Consider the following 22975-nt stretch of genomic DNA (forward strand, 5'->3'; position numbering starts at 1 on the left):
TCCTTGTTAGAAGGCATACTATTTGCTTCAATTATAAGCTTATAAGTAATGTTAAAAGTTAAACTAGTGAACATTTGAAGTTCACCTTCATCTGAACTCCTAAAATATTAAATGTATACCACTCACTTAATTTTGTAGTGTGTTACTTATGATTTTGGCTTCCCTGGTGGCTCAGAGGTTAAAGCATCTGCCTGCAATGCAGGAGACCCGGGTTCGATCCTTGAGTCAGGAAGACCCCCCTGGAGAAGGAAATGGCAACCCACTCCAATATTCTTGTCTGGAGAATCCCATGGAGGGAGCAGCCTGGTAGGCTACAGTCCATGGAGTGGCAAAGAGTCGGACACAACTGAGCGACTTCACTTCACTTCACTTACGATTTTATGTAAGTGGCCCATCACTTATCAACAATTACGATAAGTATTATCTATGTTTGAAATGTGTATAAAACTCCCTAATTATTCTCACCCCTAAAATCTTGAAAACGCTTATTGCTCTTCAATGCTAATAGGGCAGACTTCAGGGAAACATGCCCCTTTTCTGTAAAGACAAAAACAGTACAAAGATAAATTGATCAATTCAAGAAACATAAAGGACTTCCACAATGAGTTACACTGGTTCCCTTAAAGTAGCTTATGAGTTTCTACCTCTGTAAACTTTTGTCCAGAAAGGTATCCATTCTGTCCTTAACCAGATCTTATTCATGTCAAAACCAAACCATAAGTCGTTTTCAGGAAAGCCTTCCCTTGAGCCTATATTGCCCTCCAGCTACTGCTCCTTTCTTTCCTTTCCTTGACAACCTAATTCCTGAAAAGAAATGTCTTTATTCATATTTTATCATATCCTCATTCACACCTCAAACTGCTGCTATCTGGCTTTCACTTCTCCTGAAGCTGCTTTTACCAAGTTCACCAGTTAATTATTTACTGCCAAACTGGTAAACACATTTAATCTTTTTGTTTTATATTACACTTTCCTCCTTGAAACTTTTTTTTTTCTCTTTGTTTTGTGGTTACAGCTTTCTCATGGGCTCCCTCCTACCATTCTGCTTACTTCTTCTTAATGTCCTTTATAAACTACTCTTCCTTCACCATTACTTAAATGTTAGCATGCCCCAGTACTCTATCCTTAGCTCTCTTTTTATTATACTCTATAAACTTTTTCTGAATTTAACTACAAGCAACATGATGATGACTCTCAAATTTCTATTTCTAGCCTAGACTATCTACTATATGTCTTCAATTCTACGACCATGAGCATCTCAGACACAATGTTATCCTCATTTTTGCACTAAAACCTGATCCTCCTCCTACATTCCCTATCTTATTAGAAAGCATCATCATGAAGTAAGTCTCCAAAGCCAGAAATATGTTATTCATCCTAATTCCTCTCCTTCTGTCTTCCCTAACTTAAATAACAATGATGTTCTGCCTCCCAGAAATCATATTTGTTCCCTTCTTTCCATCCCTTGAGCCAATGCCTTAGTTCAACACTTATGATTTCTAACCAGGATAACTATGAATTTTAAAATGTCTCCCTACTTTCAAACTTATCCTCCTTTAGTCCTTTTTTAATTCCTTTTTTTTGGAGATATAATTGACATACAGCACTATATAAGTTTAAGATGTACAGCATAATGATTTGATTTGCATATATTGCAAAAAGATTAGCATAAGTTTAGTGAACATCCATCATCTCATATAGATACAAAATTAAAGAAAAAATGCTTTTCCTTGTGATGAGGACTCTTAGGATTTACTCTTTTAACAACTTTCATATATAACACACAACAGTGTTAATTGTATCTATCATCCTTAGTACTTATTTATCTTATAACCAGAAGTTTGTACCTTTTGACCACTTTCATCCAATTCCCCCTCCCCCAACCCCCCTCTGGTAACCACAAATCTGATCTCTTTTTCTATAAATTTGTGGGGTTTTAGATGTATAACTGACATATAACACTGTGTTAGTTCCTACAACATGATATGTACAACATGATTCAATATTTCTTTACATTACAAACGGTCACCACGGTAAGTATGGCTACCATCTGTCATCATACAAAGATATTACATTATTACTGTTTCACCTCTTAATCTTCCTCACCTATTTCTCTCATCCCCCCACTCCATTCCCCTTTGGCAACTATCTGTTTACCCTCTGTATCTGTGACTCTGTTTAGGTTTTGTTACATTTGTTCCTTTGTTTTATTAGATTTTACATATAAAATAAATCATATGGTATTTGTCCTCCTCTGACTTATTTCACTTAGTATAACACTGTCTATGTCCATCTATGTTGTCACAATCTTTAGTCCTTTCTCAACACCACTATCAAAATGTGTATTACAAAGTGCAAGATTAATCATGTCACTTTTCAATGCTGAATTTTCAATGACTCCCTTGTGGCTCAGCTGGTAAAGAATCCAACTGCAATGTGGGAGACCTGGGTTCGATCCCTGGGTTAGGAAGATCCCCTGGAGAAGGAAAAGGCTACCCACTCCAGTACTCTGGCCTGCGTAATTCCACGGACTGTATAGTTAATGGGGTCGCAAAGACTCGGACACAACTGAGCAACTTTCATTAGAGCCTGCAGGGTAAAGTTCTAACTCTTCTGCTCAGAAAAAAACAAAAGTAAAACCCTTCTTTATCTGCTCTTGACCTTACTCCCAACAACTATGCACCACTAAGTCAATGGTCAAACTTTGATTTCATGATTTCAACATGAACTGTAAAGTTCGTTGAAAAACAGACATATACACACACATGTGCCTTGGATCTGATGCAGATATCTCTGAAGGAAGAGATCTAGAATGAGATCAAAGCATCTGGGTTTAACAAATTCCCTAAGTAATACTGATATAAATCAGTCAAAATCCACTGGTATAAGTTCTACTGGGATACTTAGAGTTCCTCTGATTTCTCAGCATTCCCTTCTAACTCCTTCCAGTCCCCTTCCCTGAACTCCCAATTCTTGACTACTTCCTACTCACATTTCAAAACTCAACTCCAATGTCATCTCCTCTGGGAATAATCTTCTGACTACCCTATCCAACCTTGTGTGGGTTAGGTACATATTGTGTGTGCTTTCCATAACACTCAATGAATGTTTACCTATATGGTATTTAACTGGTATAATATCATAGAATTTAATTGGTGTTCTCGTCGTCATCTCAATATACTGTAAGCTTTTTTATCTTTATATTTAGTGTCCAGCAAGCAATAGGTGCTCAATAAACTCTCAATGAATAAATGAAATAGCTTTCCTCTGAACTCACACAACACCGTATCACCTGTATGAGAAAAATTCAGTCTTTCTTTACATGTTTCTCCTTTATTTTCACACTACCACCACACTCACAATACTTTTAACACCAGTTTGATGAGGGAAGAGTTCCCACACCAAGCAATTCTCTACAACACCAGCTGGATGGCCTATAATTTAACTCAATCCTGACACTATCTACCAGAAATAACATCCCATAGGTTAAGAGTTCAGCCCCAAGAGACACCCCACCCCTACTTCAGATGCCAACTGTAAGTAGGAGGACTTCAGGCTACCCACAACTTCTGTCCAAATTGGCTACAAAATGGTGTTCTTATGACCTCCTCCCATGAGCTCGGTTATTTGCTAGAGCACTTCACAAAACTCAGGGCAACAGTTAGTTATGTGTGCCAGTTTATTAAAGGGTATGATAAAGTATGCAGATGAACAGCCAGATGAAGAGATATATAAGGTGATATCTGGGAGGATCTCAAGTAAGGCTTCCTCACAAAAGCATAATCAATTATTCACTCAATTTCCAGTCCCTCTTCCATCTTGGGAGCAGGGGTGGGATGGACTGAAAATTCTAAGCTTCTAATCTTGGCTTGGTCTTTAGGGTAATCAGCCCCCATTCAGCCCACATCCAGGAGCCCCACCAGAGCTGTCTCATTAGAACAAAAGATGCTCCTAGTGCTCTTATCACTTAGGAATTTATAAGAGTTTTAGGAGCTCTGTCCCAGAAATGAGGACAGAGACTAAATATATATTTCTTATTATAAATCAATATCACATCAATTTCCCTGGCAATTATTCAAATTCTGCCACGTTAACATTATACATTCACTGAACTTTTATATTCTGTATTGCAATATACTCTTTTGTTGTTTACATCTTGCCTTACTAGCTAGACCAAAAGATTCCTAAATATAAATATTTTATATTTGTTTGATTACATATTACATGACACCTTACATATAATAGGCACTCAAGATCAGGTCTGCCACACTTAGTCATTCAGGACAGGCACTGGACAATACCAAGGAATCCTGTTTACTCAGATAACAATGTGCCCCAGAAGTTGTGCCATACATTAGCCCCAGTCAATACTACTGATGAAGCAAGTCAAAAACTCATTTAATAATGTAAAAAAGAAAATATTTTTAGAAACTCATTTTAAGTTAATTTAAAAACATAATAATTTTCAAAATTTGAAAATTATATGTAGTTTTCTCTGAAAGCTCTTAGGATTCACATTAATCGAACTTATACCATAAATACCTCACGCAGGGGGGGTAAAGTCCTCTTCTAATATTTTCCTGGCCAAAAGCAGTTTTGCATCAGCACAACCTTCTCAATTACCTTACCTTTCCTGATTTCTATAGTGCTGTAGGTGCTAAAATCACACAAACAAATAAATATACCCTGATGGAGTCAACACAGAATATTTGATGGGGCTATATAGGCTTTAAAAAACCTTATTAGTTTTATTCAAAGACTTTTTTATCAAGATAAACTCATGACCTCGGTAGAGTTGCTCTGTTAGAGTATTTTTTTTCCCCATCAGAATAATAAAAAGAAAGTTGTTGGGGAGTTGGGGAGTGATGAGTGGAAGATAAGGAAGGGAAATTTTAAAAATTATATCACTTTGTCCAGAAAACGAACTTATACTTGTTATATATACCATCAATGTCAAGGGTTTTCTCTAACATCTGATGTTCTTCAGGCTTTACAGAAATACTGAGTTCATCAAAAGCATCTTTTAAGTCATTAGCTTGAATTCTGTTGCAGTTCATCAAGCTGACAGTATTGAGAGCAGTGTGTATATCTGAAAGCAAATGGGGATTCTGTAAGTCACTTAATATCCTTTGGAAACTTCTGAACAATAATGTACCTAAAATTCTAGACGATTGTCCAAACATGTATCTCAATTAACTTTATGATTCCAAAATTAATAGGACAAAAATAATCTTTTGTTTCAAGAATTTCCCTGAGAAACCAGTTATTTTTGACTCAATACAAAAAAACTTGACTGAGTTTTTCTAATTTAGCTGAATAAAACAAACAATTTTTAAAAATCTAAATATAGCCATTATTGCATCTTGTAAGGAAATGTTCAATTTTTTTTGTCAGTGAGAGAGATCTCTTAGAGATTTTATCTCTAAGAAACTATTCAAATTTCAGAATATAAAGCTATTATCCCTGAATTTTCTTCTATTTAAAAATATTTTCCTTCCTTTTTTTTGCTTAGTCCTCATAACTTTTACTCTCTTAAAAGTACCCCAAAACTGTGAGAGTAGTGTTTTTAGAAATATATTTTGCCTAAAAGTAGAAATGGCCTTTACTTCTTAACCTAAAAGGTATCTATATACAAGGGTCAAATGCCACAAATGTAGATGAAATACAGACTGAAACGTTTCAAGATTATAGGAAATAGATAAAAGGGTTTTTCTCTGAGGAAAATAAAAATGCTAGAGGTTCTTTCAAGCTGAAGCACTCTGCATTCCTCTGGGTCTTAGCTAAACCTCTAGGAGTTTTCTCCTCTAAACAGGATCCTCAGGATTAGACCCATGTCCCTAACTGCTTTATCACCAAGTTATACAAATCATCGTACACTCAAAGTCACTAATTGGATCAGAATCCCTAGTTTCCTAAGAGACTATAGGAAAAAAATTTTCAAGGAGGCAAAATACAAATACACAAAAAAGTTGCAGGAACAATTTATTAGATAAGAAAAATTTCAAACAAATCTTAATTCATGAGCTCCTTAATTTCTCCAATAAATTCCAGTAGGCTTTTTTGTAGAAATTTACAAACTGGTTCTAAAATTCATATGGTGATGTAAAAAGACCTACAGTAGCCAAAACAACTTTTGAAAAGTGGGAGAACTGATACAATCTAATGGAGTTCAATGTTTATTAGAAAGTTATAGTAATTAGGCAATGTTGTCATTAGTGTAAAGATAGAAAAAAGATCAATAAAACAGAACAGAGAATCTGGGAATATATATTTATATGTGTGGTGTGTGTGTGTGTTAGTTGCTAAGTTATATCTGATTCTTTGCAACCCCATGGACTGTAACCCGCCAGGCTCCTCTGTCCATGGAATTCTCCAGGCAATAATACTGGAGTGGGTAAGTCATTCCCTTCTCCAGGGGATCTTCCCAACCCAGGGATCAAACTCAGACCTCCTGCATTGCAGGCAGATCATTTGCCATCTGAGCCACCAGGGAAGCCATATATATATATATATATACATTTGACTTTTGAATAATGTGAGGTTTGAGACACTGACCTCTGAACAGTCAAAAATCCACATACAATTTTATGGTTGGTCTTGCATATTCACAGTTCTATATCTGCATATTCAATCAACTTTGGATTGTATACTACTGTAGTATACATTTATTCAAAATAATCCATGTATAAATGGACCCAACCCATTCAAACCTGTGTTGCTCAATGGTCAACTGTGTGTATGTATATATGCATGTGTGTGTGTATATGTGTGCGTGTGTGATTTTCTATAAAAGTACAAAGACAAATTAGTGGAAAAAGCATAGTCTTTTCAACAACGGTACTGGAACAAATGGATATCCATATGTAAAAAAATAAAAGAACTTTGATTCAAACTTTACTTCATACACAAAATTTAACTAAAAATAGATCATATGCCTAATGTGCAAAATGAAAACCCATAAAATTTTAGAATAAAACACACCAAAAAGCCTTTTTAACCTCTGGTAAGGCAAAGATTTCATATACATAAAACCAAAAGCACAATGCATAAAAGAAAAAACTTGATTAGACTTCATCAAAATTCATGCTCTTCTAAAGACAGTTAAGAAAATGAAAATACAGAGATAAGCAAAAGACTCAGAGAAAATATTTGCTAGGTACACATCTTATACTAGACTTGTACCCAGAACATTCACAGAAAATTTTTTTAAAAATACAACTTAAAAAGTGGGCAAAAGCTCTGAACAGATACTTTGCCAAAGAAGATATACAGCTAAAAAGTAAGCACATGAGAAGATGCTTAACAGCATTAGTCATTAAGGAAATGCAAACTAAAACCACAATGGATACAGCTATACACTTATTAGAATGATTAAAATTTAAAAGACAGACTATATCCAGCATTGGCAAAAATCTGGAAGAAGTGGAACTCTGTTACATTGCTGGTGGGAATGTAAAATGGTGGAAACACTTTGGAAATTGGCAGTTCCTTAAAAAGTTAAATATATACCTAGTATCCAATCAATAATTGGCAATTACCCAAGAGAATTAAAGCATATGTCTATATAACAACTTACACAAATAGAAACTTTATTTGTAATAGGCAAAAATTGGCAACAACCTAATGTGTATCAGTAAGTAAGTAAATAAATCACAGTATATCTATAAAATGGAGTACAATTCAGTCATAAACAAGAATAAACTATTGATACAGGGTACAATACGAATTAATCTCAAAATAATTATTCTTAGTGAAAGAATCCAGAAAAAAAAAGTGTACAACTATTGGTCTTCCCTGATAGCTAAGTGGTAAAGAATATGCCTGCCAACACAAGAGACAAGGGTTATCACTCTGGCCTGGAAAAATCCTACATGCTATGCAGCAAGTAAGCCCATGCACCACAGTTATTGAACCTGTGCTCTAGAGCCCAGGAACCGCAATTACTGAGCCACACACGGCAACTACTCAAGTCCGCGTGCCCCAGAGCCCATATTTGGCAACAAGAGAAGCCACCACAGTGAGAAGCCCAACAAACACAACAGAGTAGCCCCTCTACTTACGGCAACTAGAGAAGGGCTGCAAGCAGCAGCGAAGACCCAGAGCAGCCTAAATAAATAAATAAATAAAATTTAAAAAAAAAAAGCGTACTCCATTTGTATAAAACTCTGGGTATGCTAACAAATATCTACTGACAGAAAGTACATCAGTGCTTGCCTGGGGATGGGAAGAAGAAGGATATGGAAAGGCAGGAGAGATTACAAAGTGACGTGGGGAAATTTAGGGGTTAAATGTGCTCACTACTGATTATGATGACAGTTTCTTAAGTATATGTATATGTGAAAACTTATCAAATTGTGCACTTTAATCATAAAAATATACAGTTGATTTGTACGCCATTTATAATTCACAACAGCACTTAATAATAATGACAAAATACAACGCAAACTATGACAAATATCTAAAAGGAAAGAGTTATTTACTCACCTTTAAATTCAGAAACTGGCTTACTCGTGTTAAAAGTTTCCAAAATTTGTTTGAGATTTACTTCACCAGTTTCTAAAAAGTAAAGTATAAGGGTTATGAAATGGCAAGTTGTAAATGCTAATAATTATTAAATAACTATAACAGAGAGAGGCGGGTGAGCAAATTTTATAATTTCTGAAAAGTAGTTGGATAAAAACCAATTAATTTAAAACACTTTTACCCATAATCTTTTCTCTCAAAGGAAGGGAGAAAATCTAATTATATTAACTTATTCAGCTTAAATAATTAAATATTGATATATATATTTTACAGATTTGATGCCAGATAAACAGATATATCTTAAAAATATTTCCAGAAAATATTTCCAGAAAAAGCTAATTTTAATTAGTTTTCAATATGCCTATGTTCTCATTATATTTCTAAGAACTAGTTTGTCTAAAATATACACACACACAAAAGATATCCCATGTACACAGTAAAACTAAGGTTTCATAAAGCTCAGTACAGACTGTTCTTTCAAAAAACTCACCATCAGTAGATGTTTCATTCAGAATCTCCTGGAATGCCTTGTTGCTTAAAGGAACTCCAGCACCCAAGAGTTGGGAGCTCAGTTTATTTATAGGCATCTTATCATTTCTGATCTTTTCAAGAGTTGTAATCTCTTTATATAAATCTGTAAACACATGAAGAACAGAGAACATATGATGAAGTTTGCGTAAAAAGTTAACATCCTAGCTTGCACACAGCTTAGGTGTATTACAGAAGGAATTCTGAGTTTAAAAGTTTTTAAAACATATCAATGGGCTTTGCTTTTAGAAGCCAATTAATCAATAAGCAAAATTTAACATCACTGTGCGGTACTTAGTCGCTCAGTCGTGTCTGACTCTTTGCAACCCCCTGGACTGTAGCCCACCAGGCTCCTCTGTCCATGGGGATTCTCCAGCAAGAATACTGGAGTGGGTTGCCATGCCCTCCTCCAGAGGATTATCCCAACCGAGGGGTTGAACCCAGGTCTCCCACATTGCAGGTGAACTCTTTACTATCTGAGCCACCAAGAAAGCCAAGAATACTGGAGTGGGTAGCCTATCCCTTCTCCAGGGGATCTTCTTGACCCAGGAATCAAAATGGGGTCTCCTGCATTGCAGGAAGATTCTTTACCAGCTGGGCTACCAGGAAAGCCCAGCATCCCTAGTTGGGCAAAAGTTTGGTTTCTGCAAAATTTTTTTAAATCCCACTATTATTCAATATATATACATACATTGCTTTTATACATTCTTTTCCCTTATAGGTTATTATAAGATATTGAGTTTAGTTCCCTATACTATACAGTAGATCTCTGTTGGTTATCTATTTTATATATAGCAGTGGGCATATTTTAATCTAAAACTCCTAATGTATCCCCCACCTCCTCTTCAGTAACCATGCTTGTTTTCTATGTCTGTGAATTTACTTAACTTTTGTAAATAAGTTTATGTGTATTTTTTTAGCTTCCACATATAAGTGATATCATGTGGTATTAGTCTTCCTCTTTCTGACTTACTTCACTTAGTATGATAATCTCAAGGTCCATCCATGTTGCTGCAAAATGGCATTATTTTTCTTTTTTATGGCTGAATAGTATTTCTGTATGTGTGTGTGTGTCTGTGTGTGTGTGTATCACACGTTCTTTATCCATTCATCCATTGATGGGCATTTGAGTTGTTTTCGTATCTTGGCTAATTTAAATAATGTTGTGATGAACTTAGGGGGTGCATATGCCTTTGTGAATTAGTCTTTTTTTTTTTTTTGTGAATTAGTTTTTATACACTTTGAATAAATACCCAGAAGTGGTACAGCTGGATCATATAGTAGTTCCATTATTAATTTTTTTGAGGAATCTTCATACTTTTTTTCCACAGTGGCTTTACCACCAATAAATATTTCACCACTTTCTCACCAACACCTTTTATTTCTTGTCTTTTTTATAATGGGTACTCTAACAGGTGGGAAGTTTTACATTTTCCTAATAATAAGTGATGCTGAACATTTTTTTCATGTGCCTCTTGGCTATTTGTCTGTCTTCTTTGGGAAAATGTCTATTTGACTTCTCTCCCATTTTTTAGATCAGTTTTTGTTATTGTTGTTGAATTGTGTAAGTTACTTATATATTTTGGATATTAACTCCTTATCAGATATCACATGGGCAAATATCTACTCCCATTTGGTAGGTTGTCTTTTAGTTTTGTTGATGGTTTCCTTTGTTGTGAAGAACCTTTTTAGTCTGATGCTGTCCTACTAGTTCATTTTTGCTTTTGTTTTTCGTGCCTAGGAACAAATATCCAAAAAGATATTGATAAGACATGTCAAAGAATGAACTGCCTATGTTTTCTTTTAGGAGTTTTTATAGCTTCAGGACTTAAAATCATGTTTGTCCGTTGTGTGAGATAGTTGTCTAGTTTTATTTGTGTGTGTGTGTGTGTGGCTGTCCAGTTTTTCCAACAGCATTTATTGAAGATGAAACTATCCATTCTCCAATGTATGTTCTTACTCCTTTGTTCTTCTCTGTTTGTGACCAATGTTACTAGATCACTGTGTAGAGTTAGACTCCTGGATTTGAAAATTTTAGACTTTTTTTCATACTGGTTTTGTACCCTGCCAATTTGTTTATCATTTCTAATAGTTTTTTGGTAGAGTATTTAGGGTTTTCTATATATAAAATCATATCATCCTCAAATAGTGACTGTTTTACTTCTTTCTTTCCAATATGGATGCCTTTTATTTATTTCTTGCCTAATTGCTATTGCTTTCTTGACTATGCAAAACCCTTTGACTGTGCGGATCACAACAAACTGTGGAAAATTCTTAAAGAGATGGGAATACCAGACCACCTGACCTGCCTCCTGAGAAATCTATATGCAGGTCAAGAAGCAACAGTTAGAAACCGGACATGGAAAAACAGACTGGTTCCAAATAGAGAAAGGAGTATGTCAAGGCTGTATATTGTCATCCTGATTATTTAACTTATATGCAGAGTACATCATGAGAAATGCCGGGCTGGATGAAGCACAAGCTGGAATCAACATTGCTGGGAGAAATATCAAAACGCAGATGATACCACTCTTATGGCAGAAAGCAAAGAAGAACTAAAGAGCCTCTTCATAAAAGTGAAAAAGGAGAGTGAAAAAGTTGGCTTAAAACTCAACATTCAGAAAACTAAGATCATGGCATCTGGTCCCATCACTTCATGGGAAATAGATGATGAAACAATCGAAAGAGTGAGAGACTTTTTCTTGGGCTCCAAAATCACTGCAGATGGTGACTGCAGCCATGAAATTAAAAGACATCAGCAGATGAATGGATAAGGAAGCTGTGGTACATATACACCATGGAATATTACTCAGCCGTTAAAAAGAATTCATTTGAATCAGTCCTAATGAGATGGATGAAACTGGAGCCCATTATACAGAGTGAAGTAAGCCAGAAAGATAAAGAACATTACAGCATACTAACACATATATATGGAATCTAGAAAGATGGTAACAATACCCTATATGCAAAACAGAAAAAGAGACACAGAAATACAGAATAGACTTTTGAACTCTATGGGAGAAGGTGAGGGTGGGATGTTTTCAAAAGAACAGCATGTATACTATCTATGGTGAAACAGATCACCAGCCCAGGTGGGATGCATGAGACAAGTGCTCGGGCCTGGTGCACTGGGAAGACCCAGAGGGATGGGGAACACATGTAAATCCATGGCTGATTCATGTCAATGTATGGCAAAAACCACTACAATATTGTAAAGTAATTAGCCTCCAACTAATAAAAATAAATGAAAAAAAAAAAAAGAAAAGACCCTGATTCTGAGAAAGATTGAAGGTGGGAGGAGAAGTGGACGGCAGAGGATGAGATGGTTGGATGGCATAACCAACTCAATGGACATGAGTCTGAGCAAGTTCTGGGAGTTGGTGATGGACAGGGAAGCCTGGTGTGCTGCAGTCCATGGGGCTGCAAAGAGTCAGACACGACTGAGCAACTGAACTGAACTGAACTGAACTGAACTGAATTGAATTGCTGTAGTTAAGATTTCCAATACTGTGTTGGATAAGAGTGGCATCATTATCTTATTCCTAATTTTAAAGGAATAGTTTTTAGTTTTTCACCATTGAGTATAATAAAAGCTGTGGGTTTCTCATATATAGCCTTCATTATTAATGCAAAGAAATAGAGGAAAACAATAGAAAACAATAGAAAATTAAGAAAATTAGAGATACCAAGGGAACATTATGTTGAGGTACATTGCTTCTATGCCCACTTTACTAAGAGTTTTTATCATAAATGATCACTGACTTTACAAATGCTTTTTCTGTATCTATTGAGATGCTCACATATTTTTTATCCTTCATTAAGGTGGTGTATCAGGTTTTCTCAGGTGGTGCTAGTGGTAAAAAAAAAAAAAGAAGAAGAACAAAACCCTACCAATGCAGGAGACAAGAGACGCAGGTTTGATCCCTGGGTTGGGAACATCCCCTGGAGGAGAGCATGGCACCCACTTCAGTCTTCTTGCCTGGAGAATCCCATGGACAGAGGAGCCTGGCGGGCTACAGTCCATGGGATCACAGAGTCGGACATGACTGAAGTGACTTAGCACAGCAGAGCACACAAGGTAGTATGCATCATGTTGATTGACTTGCAGACATTTAACCATCCTTGAATCCCTGGAATAAATTTCACTAGGTCATGGTGAATGATCCTTTTAATATATCATTGTATTTATTTTGCTAATATTGGGTTGAGGATTTTTGAATTTCTATTTCTCACAGATATTTGACTATAATTTTCTTTTTTGTGGTATCTTTGTCTGGTTTTTTGCCTTTTCATACAGTTCATGGGGTTCTCAAGGCAGGAATATTGAAGTGGTTTGCCAGTCCCTTCTTCAGTGCAAAAAGGCAAAATGGTTGTCTAAGGAGGCCTTACAAATAACTGAGAAAAGAAGAGAAACTAAAGGTAAAGGAGAAAGGGAAAGATATACCCATCTGAACGCAGAGTTCCAAAGAATAGCAAGGAGATATAAGGAAGCCTTCCTCAGTGATCAACGCAAAGAAATAGAGGGAAGCAACAGAATGGGAAAGACTAGAAATCTCTTTAAGAAAATTAGAGTTACCAAGGGAACATTTCATGCAAAGATGGGCACAAAAAAGGACAGAAATGGTATGGACCTAACAGAAGCAGGAGATATTAAGAAAAGGTGGCAAGAATACATAGAACAATACAAAAAAGATCTTCATGACCCAGATAACCACAAAGATATGATCACTCACCTAGAGACAGATATAGTGCAAAGTCAAGTGGTCCTTAGGAAGCATCACTAGGAACAAAGCTAGTGGAGGTGATGGAATTCCAGCTGAGCTATTTCAAATCCTAAAAGATGATGCTGTGAAAATGTTGCACTCAATATGCCAGCAAATTTGGAAAATTCAGTAGTGGCCACAGGACTGGACAAGGTCAGTTTTCATCCCAATCCCAAAGAAAGGCAACGCCAAAGAATGTTCAAAGTACTGCACAATTGCACTCATCTCATATGCTAGACAAAGTAATGCTCAAAATTCTCCAACCAGGTCAACTTAGATTGAACTTCCAGATGTTCAAGCTGGATTTAGAAAAGGCAGAGGAACCAGAGATCAAATTGCCAACATCTGGTGGATCATAGGACAAGCAAGAGAGTTCCAGAAAAACATCTACTTCTGCTTTATTGACTATGCCAAAGCCTCTGACTGTGTGGTGCACAACAAACTGTGGAAAATTCTTAAAGAGATGGGAATACCAGACCACCTGACCTGCCTCCTAAGAAATCTGTATGCAGGTCAAGAAGCAACAGTTAGAAGCAAACAAGGAACAATGGACTGGTTACAAATTGGGAAAGGAGTACATCAAGGCTGTATATTGTCACCCTGCTTATTTAACTTATATGCAGAGTACATCATGAGAAATGCTGGGCTGGATGAATCACAAGCTGGAAGCAAGTTGCCAGGAGAAATATCAATAACCTCAGATATGCAGATGACACTACCCTTATGGCAGAAAGTGACGAGGAACTGAAGAGCTTTTGATGAAACTGAAAGAGGAGAGTGAAAAAGCTGGCTTAAAACTCAACAGTCAAAAAACTAACATCATGGCATCTGGTCTCATCACTTCATGGCAAATAGATGGGAAAACAATGGAAACAGTAACAGACTTTATTTTTGAGGCTGCAAAATAACTGCAGATGGTGACTGTAGCCATGAAATTAAAAGATGCTTGTTCCTTGGAAGAAAAGCTATAACTAACCTAGATAGCATATTAAAAAGCAGAGACATTACTTTGCCGACAAAGGTCTGTCTAGTCAAAGGTATCGTTTTTCCAGTAGTCATGCATGGATGTGAGACTTGGACTATAAAGAAAGCTGAGCGCTGAAGAATTGACACTTTTGAACTCTCGTGTTCGAGAAGACTCTTGCGAGTCCCTTGGACTGAAGGGAGATCCAACCAGTCCATCCTAAAGGAACTCAGTCCTGCATATTCACTGGAAGGACTGATGCTGAAACTGAAGCTCCAATACTTTCACCTGCTGATGCAAAGGACTGACTCATTGGGAAAGACTCTGATGCTGGGAAAGATTGACAGCAAGAGGAGAAGGGGACAACAGAGGATGAGATGGTTGGATGGCATAACCAACTCAATGGACATGAGTTTGAGCAAGTTCTGGGAGTTGGTGATGGACAGGGATGCCTGGCGTGCTGCAGTCCATGGGGTCGCAAAGAGTTGGACACAACTGAGCTACTGAACTGAACTGAACTTGTCTAGTTTTGGTATCAGGGTGATCTTGGCTCTGTGAAATGAGTTAGAAAGTGGAATCCAGGTCTTCTGCATTACAGGCAGATTCTTTACCATCTGTGTGTGCTGTAGTTCACGGGGTTGCAAAAAGTCCGACATGACTTCTCAACTGAACAACTCCCTACAGAGATGCTTTACTGAACAAAAATGACAAAGGAAGAGAAAAAATGTTTTTTCAATTTTTTTGGGAAACCACTAGCATCAATGATTTTAAAAAGGTAAACATAAAAATAACCAAAATGAAGAATGAAATGGAAGTATTACTGTAGATGTTATAAATAACTACAAAAATACTAAGAATGTATTATTAAAAACTTTATAGCATTATAGCAATAAATTTTTATATAAAAAGACAAACTCCTAGGGAAAAATTTACCAAAATTGACTTCAAGAATAAAAGAAAAATTAATAATCATATAACATGAAAGATTAATTACTAATCAAAAACGCACCCAAACAGAACTATAATGCTCAGATGGCTTCTTTTGTGACTACCACTAGACATGAAAGGAATATGCAATTCCAATGTTACATAAGCTATTTTAGGATTTAGAAAAAGAAAGAATACTTTTCAAACTACAAGGATAATTTGACATTGAAGCCTGACAATGCCAGTACGAGAAAACAAAACTATCATTAGTCTCACTCATAAATAGAGATTAATAAATTGTAAACAAAGTTTACAAAAATAAAATTTTCTATTTCTATTTTATTAGAAAAATTAAAATAATAATATTTCATGACCAAGATGGGTTTAATCCAAAAATCCGGGTTTCATTTAATATTATAAAATTCAACTCTTGTAATTCACCACACTAACAAATTAAAAGAGAAAACTCAGATGACCTACCTTAAGAGATACATAAGAATTGTTTGGAAAATTCATGATAAACCAAATAAACAAATATAAATTCAATCTTTTTAGCAAAAAAGGAATAGAAGGCAATTTCCTTAGACCAGTGAATGGTATTTATGAAAAACCCACACCAAATTCACACTTGTTTATGAAGCTCTTTCTATAAGAAATACCCTATCTCTGGAATTCAAGGTTGGGGAAGTAGAAGAGTAGGGCTCTATCATACGTATTATTGTGACCATTCACTCCAATAAATAAGCATCTGCTTTTAAAACATGGACAAGATTACTTGTTCCTGTTCAGTTCAGTTCAGTTCAGTTGCTCAGTCGTGTCCGACTCTTTGCGACCCCATGAATCACAGCATGCCAGGCCTCCCTGTCCATCACAAACTCCTGGAGTTTACTCAAACTCATGCCCATCGAGTCAGTGATGCCATCCAGCCATCTCATCCTCTGTCGTCCCCTTCTCCTCCTGCCCCCAATCCTTCCCAGCATCAGGGTCTTTTCCAATATGTCAACTCTTTGCATGAGGTGGCCAAAGTATTGGAGTTTCAGCTTCAGCATCAGTCCTTCCAATGAACACCCAGGACTGATTTCCTTCAGGATGGACTGGTTGGATCTCCTTGCTGTCCAAGGGACTCTCAAGAGTCTTTTTCCAACACCACAGTTCAAAAGCATCAATTTTTTGGTGCTCAGCTTTCTTCACAGTCCAACTCTCACATCCATACATGACCACTGGAAAAGCCACAGCCTTGATCAGATGGACCTTTGTTGGCAAAGTAATGTCTCTGCTTTTTAATATGCTATCTAGGTTGGTCATAACTTTGCTTCCAAGGAGTAAGCGTCTTTTAATTTCATGGCTGCAATCACCATCTGCAGTGATTTTGGAGCCCAAAAAAATAAAGTCTAACACTGTTTCCACTGTCTCCCCATCTATTCCCATGAGGTGATGGGAGCAGATGCCATGATCTTAGTTTTCTGAATGTTGAGCTTTAAGCCAACTTTTTCACTCTCCTCTTTCACTTTCATCAAGAGGCTTTTTAGTTCCTCTTCACTTTCTGCCATAAGGGTGGTGTCATCTGCATATCAGGTTATTGATATTTTTCCCAACAATCTTAATTCCAGCTTGTGCTTTCTTCTCCAAATAAAGAAGAATATCCATACACTTTCCAAAAAAGTTCCAACAATTCACAGTGACCAATATATCAATATAGTTTCATAACAGCCTCCCTAAACATACAGTATTCTCACTCCTTTTTAAAAAATTTAGTCGGTGTGAACAGGTATACTCTAAAGAGGAAACCTGAGAGGTAACTGAAGTACTCACCATCTGTTGTAGAGTTTCTAAGTTGTTCTTTACTCAAAGGTTTCTCCAAGGTAGGTAAAAAGTCTTTAACTGCAACTTTCTCCTCAGAGACACTATTAACAATTATCCAAGGATCTTCTGTTCCTAGAGAGAAAGAGAAAGATGACAAAATGTGAAGATATTTAATTGGTTAGTCTGTTCAAATAAGCACATACCAACTTGATTTAGGTAAAATGTCTTCACTTTCTGGAAATCCATCTTGAGGTTTTTGTGTCTGCAATATCCTCCAAAGCCAAAGCTCCACAAAATTTATAGGTCTAAATGTTTATATTAGAAAACAAGAAACACTGCAGTACTTCACCTTTTTAGTTCAACCCATGAAGCTAAACAATAAAAACAACAAAACAGCAAAGTGAACTCAAGGAAAGTAATGCTACAATTGTGGGGCGGGGCAGGGGGGAAGCCCCTTTTCTCCTTATCCAGTGTTTGGAAAGAATAACAGTGATGCTGGTAAGATGTTAATAAATTGATATTTTATTAAAGTATTATTCACTGCTTTGGTTATGTGAATAATCTGTGTATGAGTGTGTTCTATATTGCTAACTTATATGTCCAGTTTCATTAGTGTCTGACTACTATATTGGGGAGAGGGTGATTGTTCTGCTGTTTTGTTTATGCTGCTGGCTAGCTGCATGGGCTGAACATTTAAGATAAATTATTTTTAATTTTCTTATTTTTTAATAAAAGCATTTAATGCTATAAAAGTTCCTACAAGACTGTTTTTATCACATTTTGTGTTTTGATATATTTTGTTTCCACTGTCATTCATTTCTAAAATTTTTTAAATTTCTACTTTAATGTATTTAGCCCAAGGCCACCTTTGAGCTTCCCAGGTGGCTCAGTGGTAAAGAACCTACCTGCCAATGCAGAACATGGGTTTGATCCCTGGGTCAGGAAGATCCTCTGGAGGAGAAAATGGCAGCCCAGTCCAGTTTCTTGCTGGGATAATCCCATGGACAGAGGAGCCTGGCAGTTTACATCCATGGGGTTACAAAGAGTTGGATGCGACTGAGCACACATGCATTTATTTTTTAACCAAAGAATTACTTAGAACATTTGTTTTCAGTCTTTAAAGCAAAATTTTCCATATTCTTTCATAAATAATTTTTGTTACTACCTAATAGTGAGTCAATGTGGTCTGAATGACTTCTGATATTTAGAATTCATCAAAATTTTTCTTTGTGACTTAAATATTATCTATTTTCATGAATATTCCACAGGCATTTGAAGAGAATGTGTTTAGTATATAAAGTACTATGTCTGTTTCTTAAATAAAGTTTGTTAATGTTGTTACTTTAATCTCAATCTCTTTCAATCTATTTCTCATCTTATTCTGAAGATTTATGTGTTCAGCTGAAAGTGTATGTGTGTGTGTATATCTATATATATGGTATTGTCCTACAGGCATTATAATAAGTCTAACTTATATGAAGTATTTTATGCTACAAATTTATTGTATTTATTCTCTCTCTTTATCTTTTTATGGTATGAATATAAATCTAATTTATTGCTTATGATTTGGTGTTTGTATTAGACTATATTTTACTTAACCATTCCCCTAGCGATGGACACTAAGTTACTTTCATTTTTTCCTCCCATAAACAATGTTACAATGAGCATTCTTGTACATCTCTCTACAAGAGACTTCTCTGGGCTATTTACCTAAGACAATTATTGAGTCCTAAGAAGTATCCATACTTAATTTGACAAGTACTGCCAGCTTGCTATGCAGAATGACTCACTGTACACTATTTTACCTACCCAACAGCAATTCTTGAGTATTCCCACCTCTTTTCATATACATGTTTAGCCACTTGGGTTTCTTCTTCTGTGTACTGACTTCATATACCCTTATTTTCCAATGAATATTGTTCTTTCTAATACTGAGTTGCAGAATTTCTTACATATTCAAGATATAAATCTTTTGTTAGTCCTAAAAGTTGTAATTATCTTCTTCCAACCTATCACATATCTGGTAATTTTTTAGAGTCCTTCATTTTATTATCACAAATGCTTAATCAAGATATAATCAAATCTTTTTTACTCAATGGCTATACTTTTGGGAATATTAATTATAATAAATCATTCACAACCACAGGCAGAATATTTTCTCCATCAGCTTTAATGTATTACCTTTTAGATTAATTAATTTGAAGACTATTTTTGTATATGGTATGAAGTAGTAATCCAACTTCATTTTCTTCCATACAGTGAGCCAATTTTCCCATGTCAGTCACCCAGTCATGTCTGACTCTCTGCAAACCCACACAGGGCAGCACGCCAGGCTGCTCTGTCCCTCACCATCTTGATGTCATCTCTGTCATGTGTCAAGTTTCTATAAATAGGGGTCTCTATGGATATCTATACTGTGATGCATTGGACTACTGTAACACTTCATTACACACATTCAATAGTATTTTAATATGTAAAGCAACCCATATTATTCTATTTTCAAAATGGTCTTAGCTATTCATAGACCCATAATACTCCAAAATAAATACCAATCTTTTCATTTCTAAACTCATCAAGGAAAAAAAATGGGGGAGAAGGCCCAAATCAATAAAATCAGAAATGAAACAGGAGAAGTTATAACTGAAGCTGCAGCAATATAAAGGATCATGATTTTACTGTGTGGACAATTATATGCCAATAAAATGGGCAACCTAGAAGAACTGTATTCATTTCTAGAAATCGATAATTTCCCAAAACTGAATGATGAAAAAATGGAAAATATGAACATATCTATTACCAGGAAAAAAACTGAATTGTAATTTTAAAAACTCCCAACAAAGTCCAGAATTAGATGGCTTCACAGGTGAATTCTACTGAACAGTTAGAGAAGAGTTAATACCTATCATTATTTCAAAATGTTGCAGAGAAAGGAACTCTACCAAACTCATTCTACACAGCCACCACTGCCCCAGTAACAAAACCAGAAAAAGAGATTCAGTGCAATTCTTATCAAAACACCAAAGGTATTTTTCACAGAACTAAAACAAATAATTCTAAAATTTGTGTGGAAATGCAAAAGACCCTTCAAATAGCCAAAACAATCCTAAGAAAGAAGAATAAAACTGGAGACATCACAATTTTTTATTTTAAACTATACTACAAAGTAATAGTAATCAAAATAGTATGGTATTGGTACAAAACTGACACATAATTCAATGCAACATAATAGAGAGCCCAAAAATGAAACCACACTTATGTGGGCAATTAATCTATGACAAAGGTGGGAGAATACACAATAGGGAAAAGACACCCTCTTCACTAAATGGTGTTGTGAAAACTGGGAAGCTACATGCAAGAAATCAAACTGGACTCCCCTCTTACATGATGCAAAAAAATAAATTCAAAATGAATTAAACACTTAAATGTAAGACCCAAACCCATGAAACTTCTAGAAAAAACATAGGCAGGATGTTCTTTGATGTAAGTCTTTGTAATATTTTTTTGGACATGTCTCCTTAGGCAAGGGAAATGAAAGCAAAAATAACCAAATGGGACTAACTTAAACTAAACTAAAATCTTTTTGCACAGTGAAGGAAGCTATCAACAAAATGAAAAAGCTATCTACTGAATGTCAGGTGATATTTGCAATTAATATTAATGTATACAATAAGGATATCCAAAATATACAAAGAACTGGTATGACTCAATGCCAAAAAAATAAGCAAACACATTAAAGAACAAGCAGAGGATATCAATACATATTTTTCCACAAGACATACAGATGATCAACAGGCACATGAAAAGATGCTCAACATCACTAATCATCAGGGAAATGCAAATCAAACCCACAGTGAGATATCACCTCACACCTGTCAGAATGGCTGTTATCAAAAAGACAACAAATAGGGGCTTCCCTGGTGGCACAGTGGTAAAGAATCCATCCAATTCAGGAGACACAGGCTCAATCCCTGGTCCAGGGAAGATCCCATATGCTGTGGAGCAATTAAGCCATGCACCATTGAGCCTGTGCTCCAGAGCTCAGGAACCACAACTACTGAGCCATGTGGCAGCTGCTGAAGCTTGTATACCCCAGAGCCTGTGCTCTGCAACAAGAGAAGCCACCACAAGGAAAAGCCAATGCACTACAACAAAGAGTAGTCCCTGCTTGCTCCAACTAGAGAAAAGCCCTCTCAGCAACAAAGACCCAGCACAGCCAAAAAATAAATAAATAATAAAAAATAAAAACCAAATATTATCTTTTAAAAAGACAACAAATAACAAGTTTTGGCAAGATGTGGAGAAAGGGAAATCTGTAATGTCAGTATGTAATTTGGTGCAACCACTATGGAAAACAGTATGGAGGTTTCTCAAAAAACTGAAAACAGTGCTACCATTATGACTCAGCAATTCCACTCCTGGGCATATATCCAAAGAAAACAAAAACATTAATTAGAAAAGACATATTCATCCCTTTGCTTACTGGAGCATTATTTATAATATTTAAGATATGGAAGCAACCTAAGTGTCCATCAATATATGAACAGACAAAGTAGATGTGGTGTACATGTACACTGCAATATTACTCAGCCATAAAAAAAGAATAAACCCTTGTAATTTGCTGCAATACAGATGGACCTAGATGGTATTATGCCAAATGAACTAAGTCATACAGAGAAATACAAAACTATATGATTTTAATTATATATGAAATCTAAAAAAAAAGAGAAAGAGAAATAAACAAAAATAACAAAAATATAAACAGATTTTTAGATACAGAGAACAAATAGGTATTTGCCAGAGGGGAAAGTTTGGGGAAGAGAAGAAAATAGGTGAGGGAATTAAGAGGTACAAACTTAAACAGTTATCAAAGAAATGAGTCATGGGTATGAAATGTACAGTGAGTGGAACATAGTCAATAACTATGTAGTATCTTTGGGTGGTGACATAGGATAATTAGAATCATTGTGGTGATCAGTTTGAAATATTTAGAAATGTCAAATCACCATGTCATGTAATAGGAATTAACATTGTGTTGCAGGTCAATTATACTTAAAAGCAAACTCATAGGAAAAGATATCAGATTTGTGGTTACCAGAGAAGGAGGATGGGGGGTGGTTAAAAGGTAAAAACTTCCAGGTGTAAGATTGATAAGCACTAGGGATGTGACATGCATCATGATAAATGTAATCAATGCTGTATGTTATATATGAAAGTTGTTGAGAGTAAACCCTAAGAGTTCTTATCACAAAAAAAAAATAATTTCTATTTCTTTAATTTTGTGTCTGTATGAGAGATAGATGTTCACTAAACTTACAGTGGTAATTACTTGATGTATATAAATTAAATCACTATGCAATACACCTTAAACTTATATAGTGCTGTATATCAATTATATCTCTATAAAACCAGAAGAAAAAAAGAATGGGGTAGCTTATAGAATATAATAAAACATGGAACAGCATCTAAG

At 35.7% G+C, this 22975-nt stretch overlaps 1 protein-coding gene across 1 annotated transcript in view; it reads right to left on the minus strand.

Moving 5' to 3' along the window:
• The window catches only part of EFCAB13 (EF-hand calcium binding domain 13), a 208955-nt gene that overhangs the window by 134109 nt on the left and 51871 nt on the right, over positions 1 to 22975 (minus strand). Inside the window, exons 14-18 of the mRNA XM_043464397.1 lie at positions 17518 to 17640; positions 9014 to 9157; positions 8485 to 8556; positions 4946 to 5089; positions 466 to 537 (exon numbers count right to left, since the gene is read on the minus strand). Coding sequence (XP_043320332.1) covers positions 466 to 537; positions 4946 to 5089; positions 8485 to 8556; positions 9014 to 9157; positions 17518 to 17640 — 555 coding nt within the window. The remainder of the gene's footprint in view (positions 1 to 465; positions 538 to 4945; positions 5090 to 8484; positions 8557 to 9013; positions 9158 to 17517; positions 17641 to 22975) is intronic.

This window comes from Cervus canadensis, chromosome 1 (genome assembly GCF_019320065.1).
Source record: "Cervus canadensis isolate Bull #8, Minnesota chromosome 1, ASM1932006v1, whole genome shotgun sequence".
Taxonomy (NCBI): domain Eukaryota; kingdom Metazoa; phylum Chordata; class Mammalia; order Artiodactyla; family Cervidae; genus Cervus; species Cervus canadensis.